Source organism: Sus scrofa, chromosome X, assembly GCF_054392235.1.
Source record: "Sus scrofa isolate SSC_HxYL_T2T_F1_AM1 chromosome X, Sscrofa_HxYL_maternal_Yorkshire_Landrace_v2.0, whole genome shotgun sequence".
Taxonomy (NCBI): Eukaryota; Metazoa; Chordata; class Mammalia; order Artiodactyla; family Suidae; genus Sus; species Sus scrofa.
This window is the reverse complement of record NC_139401.1, coordinates 126,628,292-126,651,560: the sequence shown is the minus strand read 5'-3', so window position 1 is coordinate 126,651,560 and position 23,269 is coordinate 126,628,292. Positions and strand designations below refer to the sequence as shown.

At 35.7% G+C, this 23,269-nt stretch overlaps 1 protein-coding gene across 1 annotated transcript in view; it reads right to left on the bottom strand.

The window, feature by feature from the left end:
• LOC110257811 (uncharacterized) overlaps window positions 1-23,269 on the bottom strand; it is a 182,762-nt gene that overhangs the window by 115,941 nt on the left and 43,552 nt on the right. The window contains exon 2 of the mRNA XM_085006449.1: window positions 2,164-2,285. Within this exon, the coding sequence (XP_084862575.1) occupies window positions 2,164-2,285 (122 nt within the window). The remainder of the gene's footprint in view (window positions 1-2,163; window positions 2,286-23,269) is intronic.

The following is a 23,269-nucleotide window of genomic DNA, read 5'->3' as shown; positions in this document are numbered from 1 at the left end:
AATAGTGGTTATCAGGGGCTGGCATAAGGGGTGAGAGGTGGGAAGCTATTGTTTAATGGGTACAGCGTTTCAGTTTGAGTTGACGAAAAGATCTGGAGATAGATAATGATTATGGTTGCATGACAAGGTGAATGTACTTAATGCCACTGAACTGTACACCCAAAATGGTTAACATGATAAATTTTAAATTATGTATATTTAACCACCATAAAAAGATATTAATCATTATTACTGCCTGTAATAATACCTCACATTTGTCACAGATCTTTAAGGATTCCAAAATGATTTAATATGTTATCTCATTTGATCCTCCTGAAAACATCCCTGTAATACACATGGTCTAGCTCTTAGCACCCCATTTTGAAGATGAGAAAACTGGAGCTCAGAGATAAGTGTATCTTTGGGTAAGTGACTTATCCAAAGATACACAGCTAGCAAGTGGGAGAATAGAATCTTAAACTCATTCCAGGTCTTCTCATTTAAATCTAACACTTTTATCTAATGCTCTATTCAGCTAACTATTGATAATCTTAAATCCGTCATTTTTTTAAAATTCCTAGTTCTAGTTTAAATGCTTACCACAACAATGCCTTCAGGTAACTTCCCTTTAAAATTGAAACCCCAGATCACGTAAAAATCTTTGGAAGAAGATAATGAGTCCATCCTACCACAAGACAAGGAGCTGGATTAGATAGCACTAAAACAACTTTCTGCCTAATAAACATTTGATTTTACACTCAGAATAAACTAGTAAATCTCTGCCTCCCATAAGCCTATTCTGAAACACATCCAATGTCTTCTTTTGTTGCCAACACTTCTTCCCTCATCTGGGCGCAGATGCTTGTTTATTTGACCAGTGACGTTTGCTTCATTTTATTTGTATGTTTGTTTTCCCTGCAATGAAGATGGGAATGAGAGAGATGCAGTGTATCCCAACTGCACGTGGGTGTCAGGAAGCTCATTTCTATTTGCGAGTCAAACCCACAGCAAGAAAACAAAAACTGAAAAACGAGACCAGAATATGATCATATTGTCTGCTCTATACATATCCAACATATATTAAGTCAGCTTCGATCTCTCTCTAAATTCCAGCCTTACTAGGATATAAAGTCAGCTTTTCCAAACTTGTCGAAATGCAGCAGATACATTTGGAGATCTTTTTGAGTTAATTCTGAAACACATAATTCACTGCTCACCCATCACTTCCCCAGGAACACAGTGCAATAGTAACATGGATGATCAGCAGAATGGCTGCTGAAAACTGTCAAAATGATCTCCTCTTGCTTTTAGTTCCTGACAGATTTGACAGGTACAATTTCTTGGAGCTTCTTTCATTATTTCAGAACAGAGATGGGCTGGAATGAAATCCCCAATCTGTCTGGCTGCCTGTGGCACATTCCAAAAATATCTAGCCTACCTCTAGGTTTGCAGGGAATTGAAAAGAAGAGTGAAAGTTCTTTTGGATTTTCATACAGATGTCTTCTTACAGATGCTGCCTTACAAACTGCACCTGTCAACTGGCATGACCCCTTGGTGGGAATCAAGATGGCAGTAAGCTTCTTTTTTGAAGGCTTCTTTCTATGAAACAGACCTGTTCATTCTTCTTAGACCTTGCTAGAGTAAATAAGAAAGCAGTATCTTGCCACTTACTTCATTATTTTTTTTTCATTACATAAGACTTCTGAGTAATAAAGCAACAGAGATGACAGGACTTATATATTTACCCACAAGCCATCTTCCAATCATTTCTCACTCCCAAATCCATCTCCAGTGGCTCCCATAACACACTGAGCCTCTAAATGCGTTTGCTAACATCTGAGCAGTATTACAGTTCTTCTTAAACCTTCTTATGAAGCCTATCAGTCTATCACAATATCAGCTCCTCTGTGTATTTCTAGTGTTTGGCACATAATAGGTATTGCAAAAATTTTTGTTGAGTTAGGTTAAATAAAGTAAAATACGGGGTCCTAATAAGTTGCCTAAAGGATGTGACTAATTCTCCACACACTACTTATCATAGGTTAACTGCTACATTGATTTAAAGAAAATGTTATGAGTGAACTATAAATGAAGTTGGAGGCATCCTAAGATATTCCTGGGTTGGAGAAAATATGAGAACTAATTATTACTTAAAAATAAACTGCAGTTGATTTCTTTTCTTACCATTGCCCTTCCCCTGGCTCAGGGCGCTTGCTTTCAAACTTATTGAAGATTTCCACGCCATTATACTTTTTTACTTCCTGGGATTCCCACAGAGTCAAATGAGGAGTCAACAGTGGGATAACCTAAAAGTTAAAAAGGATAAAAATGGAAAGTAAGGTGAAAATTTCATATGCTATAGCTGATTCCAGTATGTGATGATTAGGATACCTGAGATCTACAACAGGTCTATGTGACTTTGAATGGAGGCACTGAGCTGAAAGATATATAAGAAATAAGCTCTTTTATTACAAGAATAAATATCAAATCTTTCTTTATCATCTTTGAGAGTTTCACTCAGATGCAATCAATACACTTGGACTCAAGTGTGCTGGACAGAAATAACTAAAATCTGATTCTATTCTTCATTTCCTCATTCTTGGGTAGTCTCATTGGAAATATCTGAGGATATACATAATATCATCTAATACCTAGAGGTATCAGAATACTAGTTGACCTTTCTCAGTCATTTCTTTACCAAATAGAAGTGGAATCTTAGAATGTCCCTTGGGGGGGGGGGAGGCCCTTTATTTCAATATTTCAATTGTATTTTCTTCACATTTCCTATCCAAATACACACACACACACACACACACACACACAATATATTTGTTGTGGTCTGAGCACACCATAGACTTCCTCATCATAGATTCCCCCAATTATACTAATTCTATATCATCACTGGACTGTTCATACATCGTCCAATTCTTTCTGCCTTCTCTCTCTTCACATTTCAGATCACAGACTAGTTCTTCTGTGACTATCTTTCTAAATACCCCTTATAGCTTAGAGTACTCCCCTAATCTGCACCCTCAAAACACTTTTGTGCTTATTATATAAATTACAGCATTTTGGCCTTAAAACATATTTATACCCTACTAAATCTCTTTACCCAGCTCCACTTCGAGACACACTTAAGTGGGAACAAACTTGATCACTTTTGCATTTCAATTGTAATTAGAACCTTGTACTACAAAAACTAGTTGTTCAATACAAACAGTATAAATAATATTAAATAACCATGGTTTTAATAGTATAAGGTTCACATTCCCCAATTATATCAACTCTGATAAACAGCTTTCCTTTTTTTTTTTTTTTTATCCTTCCTTATGTCCTTGCTATCCAAAGAGTGTTAGCTACTTCAGAATATCCTGAGACTTGGCCCTGTGAATAGTATCTTTACTCCCATTATCCATAATCCAACCAAGTCTCCTGTGAATGAAGCAGACCAGTTCCAAGAGGGGCATCTACCACCAGAGTTGGGCCTCATGTTTATACTGTGCAGAAGTTAATAGATCAAACTTTTATGCAAGTCTTCTGTGAACTTTAACGATTAAAACGATCTGATTGCCATAGAGAAAATGGCATAAAATGCATAGCAAGGGAGATAAATGAGTATTAAAAAAGAAGGAGAACATTGCCCCTTTAATAGTCTAATATCAAGCTAATGGCAGAAGAAACTCCTTACAAGAGTCTATGCATTATTAACAATTAGGGATAGCAGTTTTATGCTGTAGATTATGTGTTCAAATACTGTCATCAGTGACATCCATGGACTCATGCCCTCATGGCTTCTAATTGTAAACTTGTTCTACCCAGTTGTGTGGAGGGTTTCTTGCCCTTTTTGGAGGTTTAAGTTTTCCTGCCAGAGTTCAGTATATGCTCTGTATGAATCGTTCTACTTGTAGATGGGTTTTTTTTTTTATGTATTTGTGGGAGAAGGTGAGTGCAACATCTTACTCCTCCACTAAAACCAGACAAAGATTCTACTAGAGAAGAAAATTATAGACCAATATATTTGATGAATATAGATGCAACAATTCTCAACAAAATTTTAGCCAACCAAATCTAACAACGTATAAAAAAGATCATATACATGACCAAGTGGGATTCATCCCAGGTTCACAAGGATGACTCAACACACACAAATCAATCAATGTCATATATACCACAGTAACAAAAGAAAAGGCCAAAACTACATGATTATCTCAATAGATGCAGAAAAAGCATTTGACAAAATACAACATCCAATCATGAAAAAAATTCTTATGAAAGTGGGTATAGAGGGAACACAACTTAACATAACAAACGTCATTTATGACAAACCCACAGCCAATATAATACTTGATGGAAAAAGCTGAAAGGCTTTCTGCTAAAACCTGGAATAAGACAAGGATGCCCACTCTCACCACTTTTATTCAATATAGTATTGGAAGTCCTAGCCACAGCAATCTGACAAACAAAGGAAATAAAAGGTAGCCAAATTGGAAGAGAAGAGGTAAAATTGTAACTGTATGTAGATGACATGATACTATATATATAAAACCCTAAGTACTCCACACAAAAATTACTCAAACTGATCAATGAACTCAGCAAAGTAGCAGGACACAAGATTAACATTCAGAAATCAGTGGTACTTCTGCATACTAACAATGAAACATTAGAAAAGGAATATAAAAATACAATATCTTTCTGTATACTAACAATGAAACACTAGAAAAGGAATATAAAAATGCAATACCTTTTAAAATCATACCCCAAAAATTAAATACCTAGGAATAAACCTGACCAAGGAGGTGAAAGACTTATATCCTGAGAATTATACAACATTAATCAAGGAAATTAAAGAGGATTCAAAGAAATGGAAAGATATTCCATACTCCTGGGTTGGAGAAATTAATATTGTAAAAATGGCCATACTACCCAAAGCAATCTACAGATTCAAGGCAATCACTATCAAATTACCCATGACATTTCACAGAACTAGATCAAACAATTCAAAAATTTATATGGAACCATAAAAGACCCAGAATTGCCAAAGCAATCCTGAGGAACAAAAATCAAGCAGGAGACATAACTCTTCCAGACTGCAGGCAATATTACAAAGCCACAGTCATCAAGACAATGTGGTATTGGTACCAAAATAGACATACAGACCAATGGAACAAAATAGAGAACCCAGACACCTATGGTCAATTAATCTTTGATAAAGGGACCAAGAATATAAAATGGGAAAATGATAATCTTTTCAGCAAGTATTGCTGGGAAAACTGGACAGCCACACATAAAGCAATGAAACTGGAACACACCCTCACACCATGCACAAAAATACACCCAAATGGCTTAAAGACTTAAACATAAGAAAAGGCACCATAAAACTCCTAAAAGAAAACATAGGCAAAACATTCTCTGACATCACCCCTACAAATGTTTTCTCAGGTCAGTCTCCCAAGGCAACAGAAATAAAAGCAAAAATAAACCAATGGGACTTAATCAAACTGACAAGGTTTTGCAGAGCAAAGGAAAACATAAAAAAAAGACCACATAAGGAATGAGAGAAAATACTTTCAAAAGATGCAACTGACAAGGACTTAATCTCTAAAATATATGAACAACTTATACAACTTAACGGCAAAAAAAAAAAAATGAAAAATGTGCAAAATACTGGAATAGACATTTCTCCAAAGAATATATACAGATAGCCAACAGGCACATGAAAAAAGGCTCAACATCACTAATTATTACAAAAATGCAAATCAAAACTACAATGAGGTACCACCTCACACCAGTCAGAATGGATATCATTAACAAGTCAGCAAATAACAGTGCTAGAGAGGGTTTGGAGAAAAGGGTACCCTCCTGTTCTGTTGGTGGGAATGTAAATTGGTACAACCACTATGGAAAATTGTATGAGGGTACCTCAGAAAACTAAATATAGAACTACCATATGACCCAGCAATCCCACTCTTAGGCATATATCCAGACAAAACTTTCTTTGAAAAAGATAAATGCACCCCTATGTTCATCATAGCACTGTTCACAATAGCCGAGACATGGAAACAATCTAAATGTCCATCAACAGATGAATGGATTAAAAAGATGTGGTATATATACAGAATGGAATACTACTCAGCCATAAAGAAGAACACAATAATGCCATTTGCAGCAACATGGATGGAACTAGAGAATCTCAAGTAAGGCAGAAGGAGAAAGACAAATACCATATGATATCACTTATATCTGGAATCTAATATATGGCACAGATGAACCTTCCCACAGAAAAGAAAATCATGGACTTGGAGAACAGATTTGTGATTGCCAAGTGAGAGAAGGAGGGAGTGGCATGGACTGAGTTTGGTGATAATAGATGCAAACTATTGCATTTGGAGTGGATAAGCAATGAGACCCTGCTGTACAGCACAGGGAACTATAACTAGTCACTTGTGATTGAACATGATAGAGGATAATGTAAGAAAAAGAATATATATATATATGACTGGGTCACTTTACTGTATGGTAGAAATTGACAGAACACTCTAAATCAACTACAATGAAAAAAATAAAAATCAGAAAGAAGTGAAAAAAAAATAAACTTGTAAACGTCATGGTAACTGAGGTGAGAAAATAGTTTTCAAAGCAAAACACTGAGGAACAATTGATTAGCATTCTCAAGCTCGGATACCAAAATAACTCTTACTCAGCACTACTCCCCTTTTTTAAAATTGATTGCCCACACCCCAGACATGTGGAAGTTCATCCCAGGGCCAGGAATGGAACCAGAATCTTAGCTGTGACAACATCTCATGGTCATGCTATAGGCCACCAGGGAAGTACTCCTTATTTCCAAGTTATTCAAGAGTTAAAAACAGATAATAAAACAATTTCAAAAACTCCAATGCTTATCAACAGTTCATGTTAATATAATATATGGAATGGGGTTGATATTTTGTAAAGATTGGTGTTTTATTACTTACACTAAATTGTTAACGTTTTTCAAACAATTTCATTGCATTATTATTAAATTAATATCGGTGCATAATTTTAAATTCAAATCATTTTAAAGCTTTTACCAAATAGCAATCCCATCTCCCAACTATATTCTTGCCTACCCTTGACTCCCACTCTCTAAAGCTAACCTCTTTCACCTATTATCTATTTTTCATTTCTCCCACCATATTCCTCCATATTTAAAATAATACCCATATATTAAATTTTTTAAGGTTTTATAGATATAAATATATTCTTTTGCTACTCTACTACACAGAGAAAGAGTTTATCAGTCTTACTTCACCACACTTATCCATCACCCACCAAACATGCTTTTAATCACTATCCATTTAAATAAAACTATACAACCTTTTATGGTTAAATAGATATTCAGTTTTCAAATTATTATGAATAATATATAAATATTTTTCCACCTGTATTATTATGATCATATTTTCTTTCTTGGGAAAGATTTCTTTTTTCTAGGAAGTTAATTCTTATATTTCTTGTTTGTTTTTTTGCTCACTCATCAAATTTCCTATCAGGAATGGCCCTAACACTCCTAGAGCAATGTATACCCTTCTTCGTACAAACAAAATAGATAATAGATTAAACTTGTTATACTGAAGTGTTTTTCTGTCCTCTCATTCCAATGAACTGGTTAATCTCTGGGATTAGCTATAATGCTAAAATATTTTTTATACTCATCCCGGAAATTTACTTCATCTCTTTCCTATGTTGGGTCCTATTTTTTGATTATTATATTTTTCTCGTAGTATTTGCCTTCATTTTTTGTTAAAAATATCTTATAGTAATTTAAGGAAGGATATACAGGAAATACACTTTTGAGACCTGAAATGTCTTAAAATTCCTGTATTTTACTCTTCATAACAGGATGAGAGTTTCTTCGTATGGAATTTTTGGTTGGGTATATGTAATTTCACTTACAAAAAAATTAATAGAAAATGTAAACTACTGTATTATCAGTTGTTGTTCAAGGGTAAGGTGGTGGGAGGATGTATGGAGGAAGAAACAAAGGACTGGAAAGAATTTGAGGATGGTAGTGGCTATGTTTTCTATGTTGACTCTGTATGTATGTACAGTATGTATGTAATGTTATCTATCTATCTATCCACCTGTCATATCAAAAGTTATCACCTTGTACCCCTAGGAGATATGTAGTTTATTGTATGTCAGTCATACCTCAATAACACTGTTAACAGTGTTGCTAGGCAGCCTTTAATTGTAGAGTTCTATGGCTTCTAAACAAACTGCATCATACTCAATGTGTGCAATGCTCTATCAGTTATAAAACTTTTATTGGTAATTGCCACTGGGAACTGGAACCAGAGAGGGATTAAGTTACGAACATGGGATATAGAATAGAAAATAATTCATGTTTTGATAGTCATTTTTTGTGACTTAATTGATAGATTGTACTTTTAATTTCTGATGAAGGTGGAACTCTTGAGAGGTCTAGGTTTTTCAGATTATCTTCATTTTTTTTGGTCTGAATAACTTGCTGGAAAACAGCGCATTTACCCAGAAAAGGGTGGCAGGAGAAGCAGGCCTTAGAGAGAAATTTATGTGTTTGCATTTTGTGTTTAAAAGAGAGATTTCTAGTTTATCCAATGGGCAAATGGATGTGGAAAAGCATGATGTTTGCCATGAGACCCTGGGGATTCACGGTGGGATACGCCACATTATCACAACATATCTGTGGATTTATTTAAGCATAATTAGCAAGTTTTAGTTTCCTTATATTTAATCCAGTTAAAAGTGATACTAATCTCACAGGGTTGAATGTGAAGATTGAAGGAAATAATGGCTAGAAATAAGTATAAATAAATAAAAATAAATTTACCAGTGGCTGTAAACTGAATTTCCATGTATGTGGTGTAATAGAGAGCGATGACAACAGTATAGAACAGAAGATATATCCTCTGATAAGATCTGGATTCAGAAAACAGATTTGAATCCTAGCTCAGTTGTACAAACTCAGACAATTCATGGCTTTCATGGCAAAGTCCAAATCAAATTCCTTAACAGATCAGGCTGGACCCTTCATAGTTTGCCCAAGCCTGCCTTTCTAGACTCATCTACTCCAACTTACATGACCACTCCCCAACCCAGAAAGTCAGCCTCCCCATAGCCACATTCTCTTCATCCCTATTCCCCTTTCAAACATACTCTTGGAGTTCCCTTTGTTTTTGTATTAGTTCACATTTGGGAACTACTGTAACCTTTCCTAAACTCCATAGTGAATGGATACAATGCCCAGAAACAGGTGAATTGAGGACTTCCATAAATCCCCCCTTAGATTTTGAGCTCTACGTCTCATTTGTTCACTGCCACATTGCAAGCATTCTTCACAGTGCATGACACATTATATATTGTTGAATGAATCGATCAGAAGAATCCTATCTCTCAAAATTTCAATGGAAGGAGATAATGATAGGCACAAGTGCCCCCCACCTTACGAATACTGAGCTAAATACACATACATATATACATACACTTTAGTACCTGCCCTAGATATCCTTGGATATGTTTATTGTCTGTATGCACCACAACACTCTAAAATCCACGAATATATAAATTCTATTTTACTTAGCTTTTTACCCTCAGTATCTAGCTCTGATACTAGTACATAGTAGATGCTCAATAAATATTTATGGAAAGAAAAATGCATAAGTAAAGAAAGAGTTTTTTACATATATAACTATATGATGCAAATAGAATTGTGTTTACAGAGGTAATTCAAGGGAAGGTTTGTTATACTGAGAAAGTTAAAGTTAGATACCACCCAAAATAATCCCTATCAAAATCCTCCCTATCAAAATCCTCCTGACATTTCTCAAAGAACATAAACAAATAATCCTAAAATTCATATAAAACCACAAAAGGCCTCAAAGAGCCAAAGCAATCCTAAGAAAGAAAAATGAAGCTGGAGGAATCAGGCTCCCCAACTTCAGAGTAAAATACAAAGCTACAGTAGTCAAAACAGCATGGTATTGGCACAAAAACAGACACATTAATCAATGGAACAGAACAGAGAGGCTAGAAATAAGCCCACACACTTATGATCAATTAATCTATAACAAAAGAGGCAAAGCTATACAATAGAGAAAAAAATCTCTTCAGTAAGTGTGCTGAGAAAACTGGACAGGTACATGTAAATAATGAAATTAGAACATTATCTAACACCATATAAAAATAAATTCAAAATGGATTAATGATCTAAATGTAAGACCAGATGCTATAAAACTCCTAGAGAAAAACATAGGCAGAATACCCTTTGACATAAATTGTAGCAATCTTTTTTTTTTCCTGATTTGTCTCCTAGAGTAATGGAAATAAAAACAAAAATAAACCAATGGGACCTATTTAAACTTAAAAACTTTTGCACAGCAAAGGAAATCACCTATAAAATGAAAAGATAACTTATGAAATGGAAGAAAATATTCGCAAATGATATGACTGACATGGGGTTATTATCCAAAATATGTAAATAGCTCATACAGTTCAATACTAAAAAACAATCATCTCAATTTGAAAAAATGGGTAGAAGACCTAAATAGATATTTTTCCAAAGAAGATAGACAGATGGTCAACAAGCACATGAAAAGATGCTCAACATTGCTAATTATTAGATAAATGCTATTAAAAAAAACAATGAGATACCACCTCACATTTTTCAGAATGGCTACCATCAACAAGTCTACACATAAAAAATGATGGAGAGGATGTGGAAAAAAAGAGAACCCTCCTACACTGTTGGTGGGAATGTAAATTGGTGCAGCCACTGTGGAAGACAGTATGGAGGTTGTTCAAAAAATTAAAAATAAAACTACCCCTTGATCCAACAATTCCATTCATGGGAAAACAGTAAATCAAAAAGATACATGCACTCCAGTATGTTCCAGTGTTCATAGTAGCATTATTTACAATAACAAAGATATGGAAACAACCCAAGTGCCCATCAACAGATGAATGGTTAAAGAAAATCTGGTATATACATATATGACAGAATATTATTCAGCATAAAAAGAATAAAATACTGCTATTTGAAGCAATGTGGATAGACCTAGAAAATATGCCTAGTGAAATAAGTCAGAAAGAGAAAGATAAATACTATATGAATATCACTTACATATAGAATCTAAAAAAAAATACAAATAAATGTATATAGCAAAATAGAAACAGATACAGAAAACAAACCAGTGGTTACCAGAGGGGAGAGAGCAGGAAGAAGGGGCAAATTACATATATATGTCTTTAAGACATACAAACAATTCTATATTAATTAAATAAGCAAAAAAAGGATATATTGTATAGCAGAGGGAATTATAACCATTCATTTGTAATAGCTTTTAGTGGTATATAATCTGTAAAAATAATGAATCAAAATACTATGCGCATGAAACTAATATAATATTGTAAATTAACTATACATTAATATAAATAAATAATTTTTTAAAAACCCTCTTGTCATCCATTTCCAGGGGAAAACAAAGCAAAAGTTTGTGGTTTATAAATGGATCTGGAACATTTTGAATTGTGTATAAGAAACTATTTCCAAAGGAAGAAGGGTAAGAGACTCTGAAAATCTACCCCTCCATTATTACAATTAGAACGTGGGACTTTTTCACAACTCTGAATACTATCTAAATTCTTGCATCTATCCAAGGAGCTTTTATTCAACAAAAATGCCTGAATCTTTATAAGAATGGAGATTTGTGACAATATACCTACACTCTTCATAGACCTCTCCTCAGCTCTTTGGTAGCTTGAAATTCTGGAATTTGGTAGCAGCGATGATTGCATAATGCTAGGAATACACCAACAGACAGTGAATTTTAAATTTTATTTTAAAAAAAATTTTTAGCCACACCTGCAGCATGAGGAAGTTCCCAGCCAGGGATCAAACCCATGTCACAGCAGTGATCCGAGCCACAGCAGGGATGCCAGGTCCTTAACCACTGAGCTGCACTGGGAACTCCCAAATTGTACACTTTAAATGGGTCAGTTGTATAGAGTGTGTGAATTATATCTGAATAAAAATGTTATCTCAAAAAAGGAAACAGATCATTGTTTCCCAGCATTTCTATGAAGTGAGAATGGAGAGTGATTTCTAATGATGTATAGGATTTCTTTCCCTGAACTTTTTAAAAAAATTATAGTTAATTTACAATGTTGTGCCAACTTCTGGTATACAGCAAAGTGACTCAGTTATACATATATACACATTCTTTTCAAAAATTCTTTTCCATCATGATCTATCCTAGGAGATTGGATTAATTCCCTATGCTGTACAGTAGGACCTTACTATTTATCCAAGGCTCTTAGGAGATAGCATTTCCTTTTAGGATGATAACAATGTTCTGGAGTTAGATGGTGATGGCTGCAAAACTCTGTACATATATTAAAAACCACTGGCTTGCACACTTTAAAAGAGTGAATTTAATTTTACGTGAATTACATCTCAATAAAATTTAGAAAAATTTGGAGAGAAGCTGTTTCCTCTGCATACTAAGGAGAATAAATGATGAATACCTTTGAAAGTCTACATTTTCTTTCTACATTATTTTGGTGAGCCTAAGGTGATCTCAGATCCTTAAAGAGGATAGTAATACCATAAAAACATAAGAAGTAAATGAAATAATGTGAACATACTTGCAATTTTTAGAGTACCTGGCACTTAGTAGGTGCTTGATAATTGGAAAGTTTGCTTCTCTGTCCTCTGTACCTTCAAGGCTAGCTTGAATTTATATGCTATGGTATAGTAATTTATCCTTTTTTTTTTGTCTTTTTAGGGCTGCATTTGAGGTACATGGAGGTTCCCAGGTTAGGGGTCGAATTGGAGCTGTAACTGCCAGCCTACACCACAGCCACAGCAATGTAGGTAGGAGACACGTCTGCGACCTATGCCACAACTCACGGCAACACCAGATCCTTAACCCACTGAGCGAGGCCAAGGATGGAACCCGCATCCTCATGGATACTAGTCAGGTTTGTTAACCAATGAGCCACGAAGGGAACTACCAATTTATCCAAGTTTTATATCTACTTTTCTACCCAGAGTCTGTGCCCCTTCATATTAGGATGACCTATCGTGATAAATCACAGAAAATGGTGAGCCTAAGAATAACCATTTTTTTTGGAGTTCCCATCGTGGTTCAGCAGTTAATCAACTGGACTAGCATCCATGAGGACATGGGTTCAATCCCTGGCCTCACTCAGTGGGTTAGGGATCCAGAGTTGCAGTGGTCTGTAGTGTAGGTCACAGACACAGCTCCTACCCTGCATTGCTGTGGCTGTGGCGTAGGCCGGCAGCTACAGCTCCAATTCCACCCCTAGCCTGGGAACCTTCCATATGCCTCAGGTGTGGCCCTAAAAAGACAAAATAAATAAATAAATAAAAATAACTTTTTATGGTTTCAAATTTTGACTCCCACTTCTTAGCTATGTGATCATGCATGCGTTTTTCTCTGTGCCTCATTTTCCTCACCTGCAGGTGGAGATAATGATAGTCTCTAATTCCCAGGGTGGGGGTGAAGATTTGCGAGTGAATACACATAGAGTAGTTGGATGGGTACCTGACATGTGTAAACAGTCAGCACATGTTATGTCTTATTGCCAATACCTAGCAAGGTGTTTGGCATGTGGTGGGCACAAAGTGGAATTTGGTGTGAGTAGGATACATCCATGTTTGTTTTAGAGGCTGCATGGGAAAAGTTGAATGCATTGCATGATTTTGGGAGGTCTGGACACTGAGGCATGGCTGTGATCATGCCTGGGTTACCCACCCAGGGCCAACTCAAGCAATCCGCATGGGGCAGATGTCACAGGTTGGGTCATCTGCTTCCATTTCATTTGATTCCTTTTACTCCCTAATGGTCCTGCTTTGGCTGGTGAAATTGCAAAATTGTCTCAATCCTTGCTTCTACTCTCCTAAGTGGGTCACCATGGGTGTTGGTTGTTTCTTCGGGTAACAAGTCAAAGATGGTTGTCGTTATTGAAGTGTGAGCAGCTTAAGATGGAGCTGACGGATCATTTTCTTTGAGTAATTAAACCCAAACAAACAGAAACAAGTCTCGTTAGTCAGAAAGCTTATTTGTGCTAAGAAATATGTACAGCTGTATTATGTGTCACCTCTAATTCATCTTAAAATGTCATGCTACATTTCCCTTCCTTACAAAAGATTGCAGAAAGAGCTTGGTAAAGAGTCCTAATGTTTGCTTCCAGAGATTATGTATGTGAAAGCTGTTCAAATGAGGAAGTTTCCATTCTTTTTTTAGTAAAGAAATCTAGGCCTCTCTTTGTCCAGAGAATATTCTAAGCCTAGAATTGAGCGCCTTCCAAAAAACAGCTCTACACCATGTGCAGTGACATTGACTCCCTCAGCCACCATAATTTATGGACATCAATTAGATAATGGCCTGGTTTGCCTGTTTTTATGAAAATGCCAATTTGAAACCTTGGCATTGATGGCAAAACCCTCTACTGCTCCGCATGGAAGGCAGCCAGCCAAATGGTCTGCATGGAATTCCTTCATCAATCTGAAATGGCAGGCAGTAAACGATTCCCTTTGAAAACTCTAATCACTTGATAGGGGCCTCACTAAGGAGGTGTACAGTTATTTATTCACACCTCTGCTACCAGGCAGAAAACTCAAGGCTATGTCATTATGTCTAGACATGAGGCCCAGAGGATCAGGATTAACAGTCAGACCCCAGGGGTCATCCTAGACACTGACCTTCAAATCAACTTACCCCACCCATGCCACCACCAACCAAGACTGGGTTAAGTATATCAAACTCACTTTGCCTAGATTCTTCTTCTCTTATCATAAATTCTGTCTCACAATGCTCCTCAATCAGGCCCCCCACCACCAAAACAATTCTATTGAGCTTAGGCTTCCCTAATTCCAGGCTTTCTCAGACATGCATGGGTCCTAGATTTAGACCCAATTTGGGTTCAGTTTCAACCTACTACCCAATAAACTTACCAGACACCTCCCACCCTTCTCCAAAACAGATTGCCTCCAGCTCTAGTGAACTACTTGCAGTTCACAAAGAGCATTACATTTTTTCATGAAGTGCCCCATTTGAGATGCTCTCTCTCCTCATTTTGTCTGCCCACAAAACTACTTATCTTTTAATATTTCTCAAGAATTACTTATACTACCAAACCTTCTTTGACTACTCCTACCCAATCTTACCCCTACTCCTTAGCACACTCACGTGCGCACACACATGTTCACACAAATACACAGTTGGTGCTTCCAAAGGGATTATTAGGTGATGCATGCTGTTCTAAGTACTTTATCTCTATTAACTCACTTAATCCTCATGACTAGTCTATGAATAAGGTATTAATATCATTTTTGTTTTACCGATGAGGAAACTAAAGCTAAGAGAGTTTTAATGAACAGGCATATGGCCACTCAAAATTAACATTTTGTGGAGTCAGAATTGGAACTGCAGCAAGCTAATCACTACACTATATAGAGAAACTCTATCAGACATGTATGTACATTTGAAATATGCATTTTCATCCAGTATAGCTATTGGGGAAAACCGGGGCCATCCATTCTATGGAGCTAATATAAGCCATATAATAAATTGCCCCTGAGGTGGCCCCAGAGAATAGAATATGTCCTGAGAGTTCCAAGCCATTACCAGGTTTGCTCTATCCTACAGTCCTGGCTGTAGCTAAAACACCTTGCTTTTGTAGTGACCTGTCATGAAACAACAAATTTCAACCACTGTAAAATTCACAAGACAATTCTGGACAGAACTGCTATTTGCTCTGTACATTTTCTCACTGAAGTATAAGAAGGTCAAACTTTGTTTAATGACTTGAATTTAGAAGAAAATAAAATCAACCAGAAAAAAAATAGGAGTTCCCTGGTGGCCTAGCAGTTAAGGACTCAGGACTGTCACTGCTGTGACTCAGGTTTGATCCCTGGCCCAGGGAATTTTGCATGCCATGAGTGTGGTCAAAAAAAATGTGAAAAAAATAGAGCTTCAGTACAAAACAATATTGAAATTCCCTCTTACTGATCAATTAATCACATTCTAAACACAGCACCTATGTGTCAAGGTGGGTTGAATATCAAAACTCTGACTTAACCCATTGAATTATCTCTGCTGAATACTATTTAGTAGAAAAAAATCACTTTTCAATTGGTTCTTTGAAAACTTAAATTTTGGCAAAATGTTTTGTTCTTCTTCACAAAGCCTTGGTATGGAATACATCTTTCAAGTACCTAAGGGGAACTGAGTATGGGGAGAGAACTATGCTAAAAGGGAATAAGAAGGTAAAGGTTTCCATTTCATCCTTATCATATATTCCCACAGTCTTAAGGTATTTGTGTGCATGAATTAATATAAAACATAGTGGCATAGTCCTGAAGAGGGATTTTTTAGTTTGTCCCTGTTGCCTATGATGAAGAAATAAAGAAATCATCTAGAAATTGATGCATGTAGTTTTTACCTTCCTCTTTCTTTCTTTTTCTTTCCTGAAGATTTCACTAGAAGCATTTAGACAGTCCATAGAAAGCAAGTGGGGCAGCAGATTTAGAGGTTCTGGGGATTAGTCACATTCAAGGGGATTAAGTAAAGAAGTAGATATATTAAGCTAATGGGATCCAGGTTTTTCATTGAAAGGATTTAATATTATGGACAGGGAGAAAAATTAGAATGAACTCCGTGGTAGACTATTAGACTAGAATCAGAGGTATGAAGTTATGGTTTTCAATATATAGAAAGATTTAGAAATACATATACCTGTAAGACTGTAAATGTATACAATCCATGTGTACACTTAGCATCCAAATCTTGGTTTCTAAATATACCTCAGCACTAAAAGGAACCAGGGCTTCTTGGAGAAATAGCTGATTTCCAGGGTTGAGCAGAAGAAGTTTAATGAGCCTAGAAGATCTCATTGGTCCAAGAAGAAAGAAGCTGCTCTAAGAATAATAGAAACATATCAAAAGAATGTGTTCTTAGGATCTCAGAGAAAATCTTGCTGGCCAAATCTTAGAAGGTTTGAACATAAAAGAGAAATGATGTTATTGACAGATTACAGAGCTTCATCGTACTTCATAAAATAGAAATCCATGAGTTCCCACTGTGACAAATAAATGAATAAGTAAATAGGAGGGATGGAAAACTTCTTCCTTGTAGTAGAAAACCAAAACCAACTAACAAATATTGAAGCAATCAAGAGATTAGAAAATCACCACTTAGTAACCATCATAGAATAACTCATTCAGTCAGGAATCAATACATGCTAAAAATCAGTGAGTGAAAGTAGGAAGAAAAAAAGAATATTTAGGAGATCTCTTGTGGCACATTGGATTGGGGATCCAGTGTGTCACTGCAGTGGCTTGGGTTGCTGCTATGGTGTGGGTTCAATCCCTGGTCAGGGAATTCTTAAATTCTGTGGATGCAGCCAAAAAAAGAAAAATATGTAAACAGTCTCGAATTGCATATTAATGACAAAGAAAAAGTAATTTTATACCAAGAATCTTACAGACACCAGGTTATTCAAATTATCATCAATGATGTGATTAATGTGCATCGTGATAGGACTCTATGAAGACACCAGCATCACTTCAGTGATGTTCCTGCCAAACGCATAAAATGAACCAGGCAAATGTCAACTGAGGGACATTTTACAAAGTAACTGGCAGATAATCTTCAACTCTTATGGTCCTAAGGTCAAGGAAGAACTAGAGAACTGTTCTGGTTTGAAAGAGACTGAAAAGTTATGACAGTTGGGTGAAATGCATGACCTTTGATTGAATTGTCTCACTGTGGAGGACATTACTGATGTGGTTGGTGAAATTTGAATAAGGACTCTGGAATTTCTTGGTACTATTCCTTTAACATTTTTGTGTTTGAAATTATTTCAAAATAAAAAGAATAATATACAATCTGTAATATTTCATAATTTAGAAAAAAGAATCAATACACACTAAAATGTGTATAAACTACCTACTATGTACCAGGCACTGAGCTTGGCCCTGAGGATAGCAACATAGTGAAGACAGAAAACTCATTTGAAGGACAGAGTTTGGTTTTGAGGAGATGACATTTGGCAGATATGAGAGAAACAGTATGACAGAGTAATAGAAAGCTCGGGTCCAAGGCCAAAGATTTTAAACTCCACCTCAACCACCATGATCACTCCCATGTCATCTAAGACAAATTACTTAATCTCACTATCTCTCAGATTGTTCATAATATAATCAAGATTATAATAATAATATATCAAGCTAGTTGCCAAGAGCAGACATGATGACTATGTAAAGTTTCCAGCAGCATTCCTAGATCCGAGAAGGTATTCAATAAACAAAAGCTATCAGAAGTAGTATATAAATAATGATAATAATAAAATAATATTGTCTAGCCAGTGGTGATAGAAGACATGAAGTTTGAGTATAATATAATATAAAACATACTAAAAGACCCATACCAAAACATACACCTTGGATGTTAACATATTATGGTAATCATTATAAACACACGTATATATGCATTACATGTATACAATGTCATAAGTCAACTACATCTCAATAAAACTGGAAGGAAAAAACATACACTTTTACTTTATCCATGCCTTAACCCATGTACAAGCCTAGATGTGTCTGTGTTCAAACCTAGGACAATATACACATATGTCTGGACACAGTCACGCAGATAAGCACATTAAATGTGTACAACTCATGTATACCTGGACAGTCCTACTAGCTGGATATATTCACAATCAGGCAGAGCTACATGGAGAACACCCTGATATGGCCAGGTAGGTCCAGGCTTATGACCATTTCTGTGCCTAAACCAGCATTAACAATCCAGGTGTCAGTGAGGCTATATTCCTTTCTGCAGCTCAGGGTCCTCCTCTAAGCTCATGTGGTTGTAGCAGAATTCAGTTCTTTGAGGTTTAGGAATGATTTCCCATTTGCCTATTGGCTGTTGACTAGATGATTCACTGACAGCTCATAGAAATCATACTCAGGTCTTAGTCACGTGGACCTCGCTCAACATGAGAACTTACTTCTTCAAAGCCAGAAGGAAAATCTCTTGTCCTGTCTGTTAAGATAGATTCATATATAACATAATACAATAACAGGAATGTCTATCCCATTTCTTTTGATATATTCTATTGGTTAGAAGCAAGTTCCAAAGTCTAAATGCACTTGACATGAAGATATTATACAAGGACATCTAACTCAATCAGGCACTGTCTATAAGTTCCACCTAACACAGTATGTGCTAGCATTATACCAGAGAAGGGAATGGACTTCTATGAGAGTCTATATTTTGACCATAAATTAGACTATATATAGGTATCTGAATGAGTGAGGCTAGGGGAATAGCTGTGGGTTAGGGGACTGGATAAGGCCATGGCTATTTGTTGTGCACAATCTTCAGCATGTCTTAGGGCATGGCAACTGGTGAAGAGATAGTTTTCTTATTCCCTATATGAAGGTGCATATGTATAAATAAATATATAGGCATATATGGGTTCAACCATATGCTAATGAGCAGGGCTATATCGAGAGGGAGGAACATTCTTGGTGAGCATAGAATATAATGGGTGCTTGCAGTTGGGCCTGAACGTATGGGTATTGGTTTAAGCTTGGCTTTGAAAAAAAGAAAAACTACTTATTGGCTTTTTAAATCATTTACTTCATTGGAACTCCTTGCTATACCTCCAAACTAAGTAGGTGATAAAAAACAATTAATCTAGAAAAGAAATATATGTGGAGAAAGATTTTTAAAGTGATGAATCAATACACTGTTTGCTCTATAGAGCACATGGTTCTAAATGAAGGGAAGTTTGACTCTGTACAGTGCAGAGATGATTGTGAAAAAGTTACTCACAACTGTATTTCTACATTTAGTCTCTATAGCAGATCCTAACCTAAACTATAAACCAGTATATATTTTCACTAATCCAATATGCTATGGCCCAATTATATAGTAGTACGATGTGATTTTTTTAGATAGAATCTGCTACAAAATGTGATCCTTCAAAAAATAAAGGTGGGTGAGTGATCATGCTGTCTGTGTCATTTTGAGAGGACTGACAATCAATTTTAAATTATTTTCTGTCAAACCTTCAAATGTTACAAGAAATTGTTTACTTATACATACATATTTTGCAATGCATTAATATTTTAATGTGACTTATTTTGAGGTCCAATGCAAGAAATAACCATTTTCAACAACTCCACTGTCTTTCACTGTCTAGTTAGACATGGTGAACCAATAAAAAAAGGTTTCCTTCACAACTGAATAAGTCTGGAATATTGACTTTGCCTAAATTTGAAAACCATATTACTGTAATATAAATATATCATTTATTTGCATATTTATTGAATTATTCATCAAAAGACTCCATTGAAAATGTGGATGCCTTGATGGTAAATTTTTATCACCATGGAAAATTTATTCATATGGAAATAGCATCAAGAGAAATTTATTAAAATGAAAATGGCATTTAATACAATGCTGAAACACTCACAGAGATGAATTTATAACAGATAGCGTGTCCCACAAATGGCTTTTCATAAGATTTCTCAACATCTTGGATGTGGGATCAAGATGGCAGAGTAGGAAGACCCCGAGTTCACCTCCTCCCATGGGCACACCAAAACTACAACTCTTCTGTCTGAGTCCCTGAAGACTAGTAGAAGAGCTCTTCTACAATTAAGGAAATAAAGGGAAAGAAAACCACACAGAGAAGGTAGGCGAGGCAGATCAGTGGTCTAGTCAGGATCCACATCTCCAGGGTGGTGAACCACAAGTGTGAGGGTATATCACAAATTCTGATGTCTTCCCTGAGTGAGGGGTTCAAGCCCTACCTCGGGCATCCCAGCCCTAGGCATGGGCAAAATAGGTGAGGAGAATTAAAAGGTACAAACTTCCAGTTATGAAAGAAATAAGCCATGGAGATATAATGTACAACATGGGGAATATAGTCAATAATACTGTAAAAATTTGTAAGGTGATAGGTGGTAACTAGATGCATTGTGGTGATCAGTTTGTAATGTATAAAAATACTGAATCACTATGCTGTACACCTGAAACTAATACACTATTGTAAGTAAATTTAAAAAAACATAAAATACATATAAAAATTGTTTAAAGATGTCTCAAAATCTAAAGATACAGATTTAGAAAATGCCAAGAATTCTTTTACAGGTGGCCAAAATTATCGAGTCTTATAATTCAGGTCATTGGCTTCTATTTTTTTCTTATAATAAAGTATTTGGAAGTAGTATACCAAGGTATATATTAAGAATGAGAAGCAAGGTGTTCCCATTGTGGCATAGCAAAAAGGAATCCAACTAGTAACCATGAGGACACAGTTTCGATACCTGGCTTCACTCAGTAGGTCAGGGATCTGGTGTTGCCGTGAGCTTTGCTGAAGGTCGCAGACACAGCTCAGAGCCCATGTTGCTATGGCTGTGGCATAGACTGGCAGCCGCAGCTCTGATTTAATCTCTAGCCTGGAAATTGCCATATGTCACAGATGTGGCCTTAAAAAAGGGGGGGGGGATAGGCCACCAAATCAAAGAATTACATGCTACGTTTGCTCCTAATTGTCATATAAATAACCAGTAGTCAAGGACATAAGTATGGTAAATAGTCTCTTTTTATCATAATGATCACATTTATCTTGAAAAATCATGTTGTTTTGCTTTTGTTTTGTAAGTGTGCTTATTGTTATAACTGTGTTGACAATTCTCTTATAATAACCTATAACGCAAAAATTAAAAATGAATACAGTCAATTGTGGCCATAACATTGGATGAAGAAGAATGGGAGGTCTGTCAAATATCTATATTGTAAAGGGATTATAAAAATGTGATGGCTCTGAGTTCCCTGGTGGTCTAGTGGTTAGGATTGAGTGTTTTCACCACTGTAGTGTGGGCTCAACCCCTAGCCTGGGAACTGTGATCTCCCATCAAGCCACTGCATGCTGCAGCCCAAAAACAAATGTGATGTTGCTATAAAAATAGACTTTAAGATAGCTCAGAAATGGATGCTACTTTATATATAATTTTAATATAAAATTTAAGAAATAAGGCAAAGTATAAAAACTCCTCAATAAATTAACTAAATTGATTGAAAAATATATTTCTTCAAGCCATATATTTAAATACATTTTAGATGACTTAAAATGACTTATAATTAAATACCAAACATGAAATCATAAAACATCTGGGACATTTGGATTAATATTTATAATACTCATCTTATTGCAGAATGGAAAGAATTCTATAAGCACCGAAGCTATGGAAACCATCATAAAATATAAAAATAAAATGTAATTCAATAAACAAAATTTTTTGTATTAATCAAAGCACAAATAAATTTAAAAGACAAATAATAAGGGAAAACTATGACAAATGTGACAAGGGTTTAATAAAAAATTTAACCAGTAAGTATCACTTGTTGGAGTCGTCCAAGATATATATGTATCTAAGCCACTTATCGTCAATTATGCATAAAAACAATTGTTGCAGAAGGAGAAAAGGAAAAAAAATAGAAGGCAGAGTTTTAATATCAATCACAGTTATTCTTATATATGGGTATTTTAGTTAAGGTATTTTCAGAGCTGTGAGTGTCTCATTATATAACCTAAATATCCCTAAGCAAATCCAGTTTTATTTTTATTACTAGTATATCTTATTATATCTAGCTTTGTCTAAGCTTCTCTTTTCCTAGCATTACTACTACCACCATTATTTCTTTTTTTTCTGCACATTTTATTACTTTCATCACTCATGATTTTAATTCATGAATCAAACAATGACTGAAAATGACCCCACTACAAAGCAGATTCTTATTTTTATATGTATTTTCCCTCTTGGATACCTGGTGCCAGTTTCAGATGACCAGAACATTAGAACAAATTTAAATTATGTTGCCTAGTTAATGGATCACATTATATACAAATCATTTTATAAAAGCCTTGAGCCATAAGAGAAATGCCTGGATACATTAGACAACTCAATAATAAAAGCATGAAGACTACAGTAAAAAATTTTCTTTCTTTCTTTCTTTTTTTTTTTTTGTCTTTTTAGGGCTGCACCTGCAGCATCTGTCAGTTCCCAGGCTAGGGGTCGAATCAGAGCTGTAGCTGCTAGCCTACAACCACAGCCACAGCAACACCAGATCCAAGCCGCATCTGCAACCTACACCACAGCTCTCAGCAACGCCAGATCCTTAACTGGCTGAGCAAGGCCAGGGATTGAACCTGCATCCTCATGGATCTT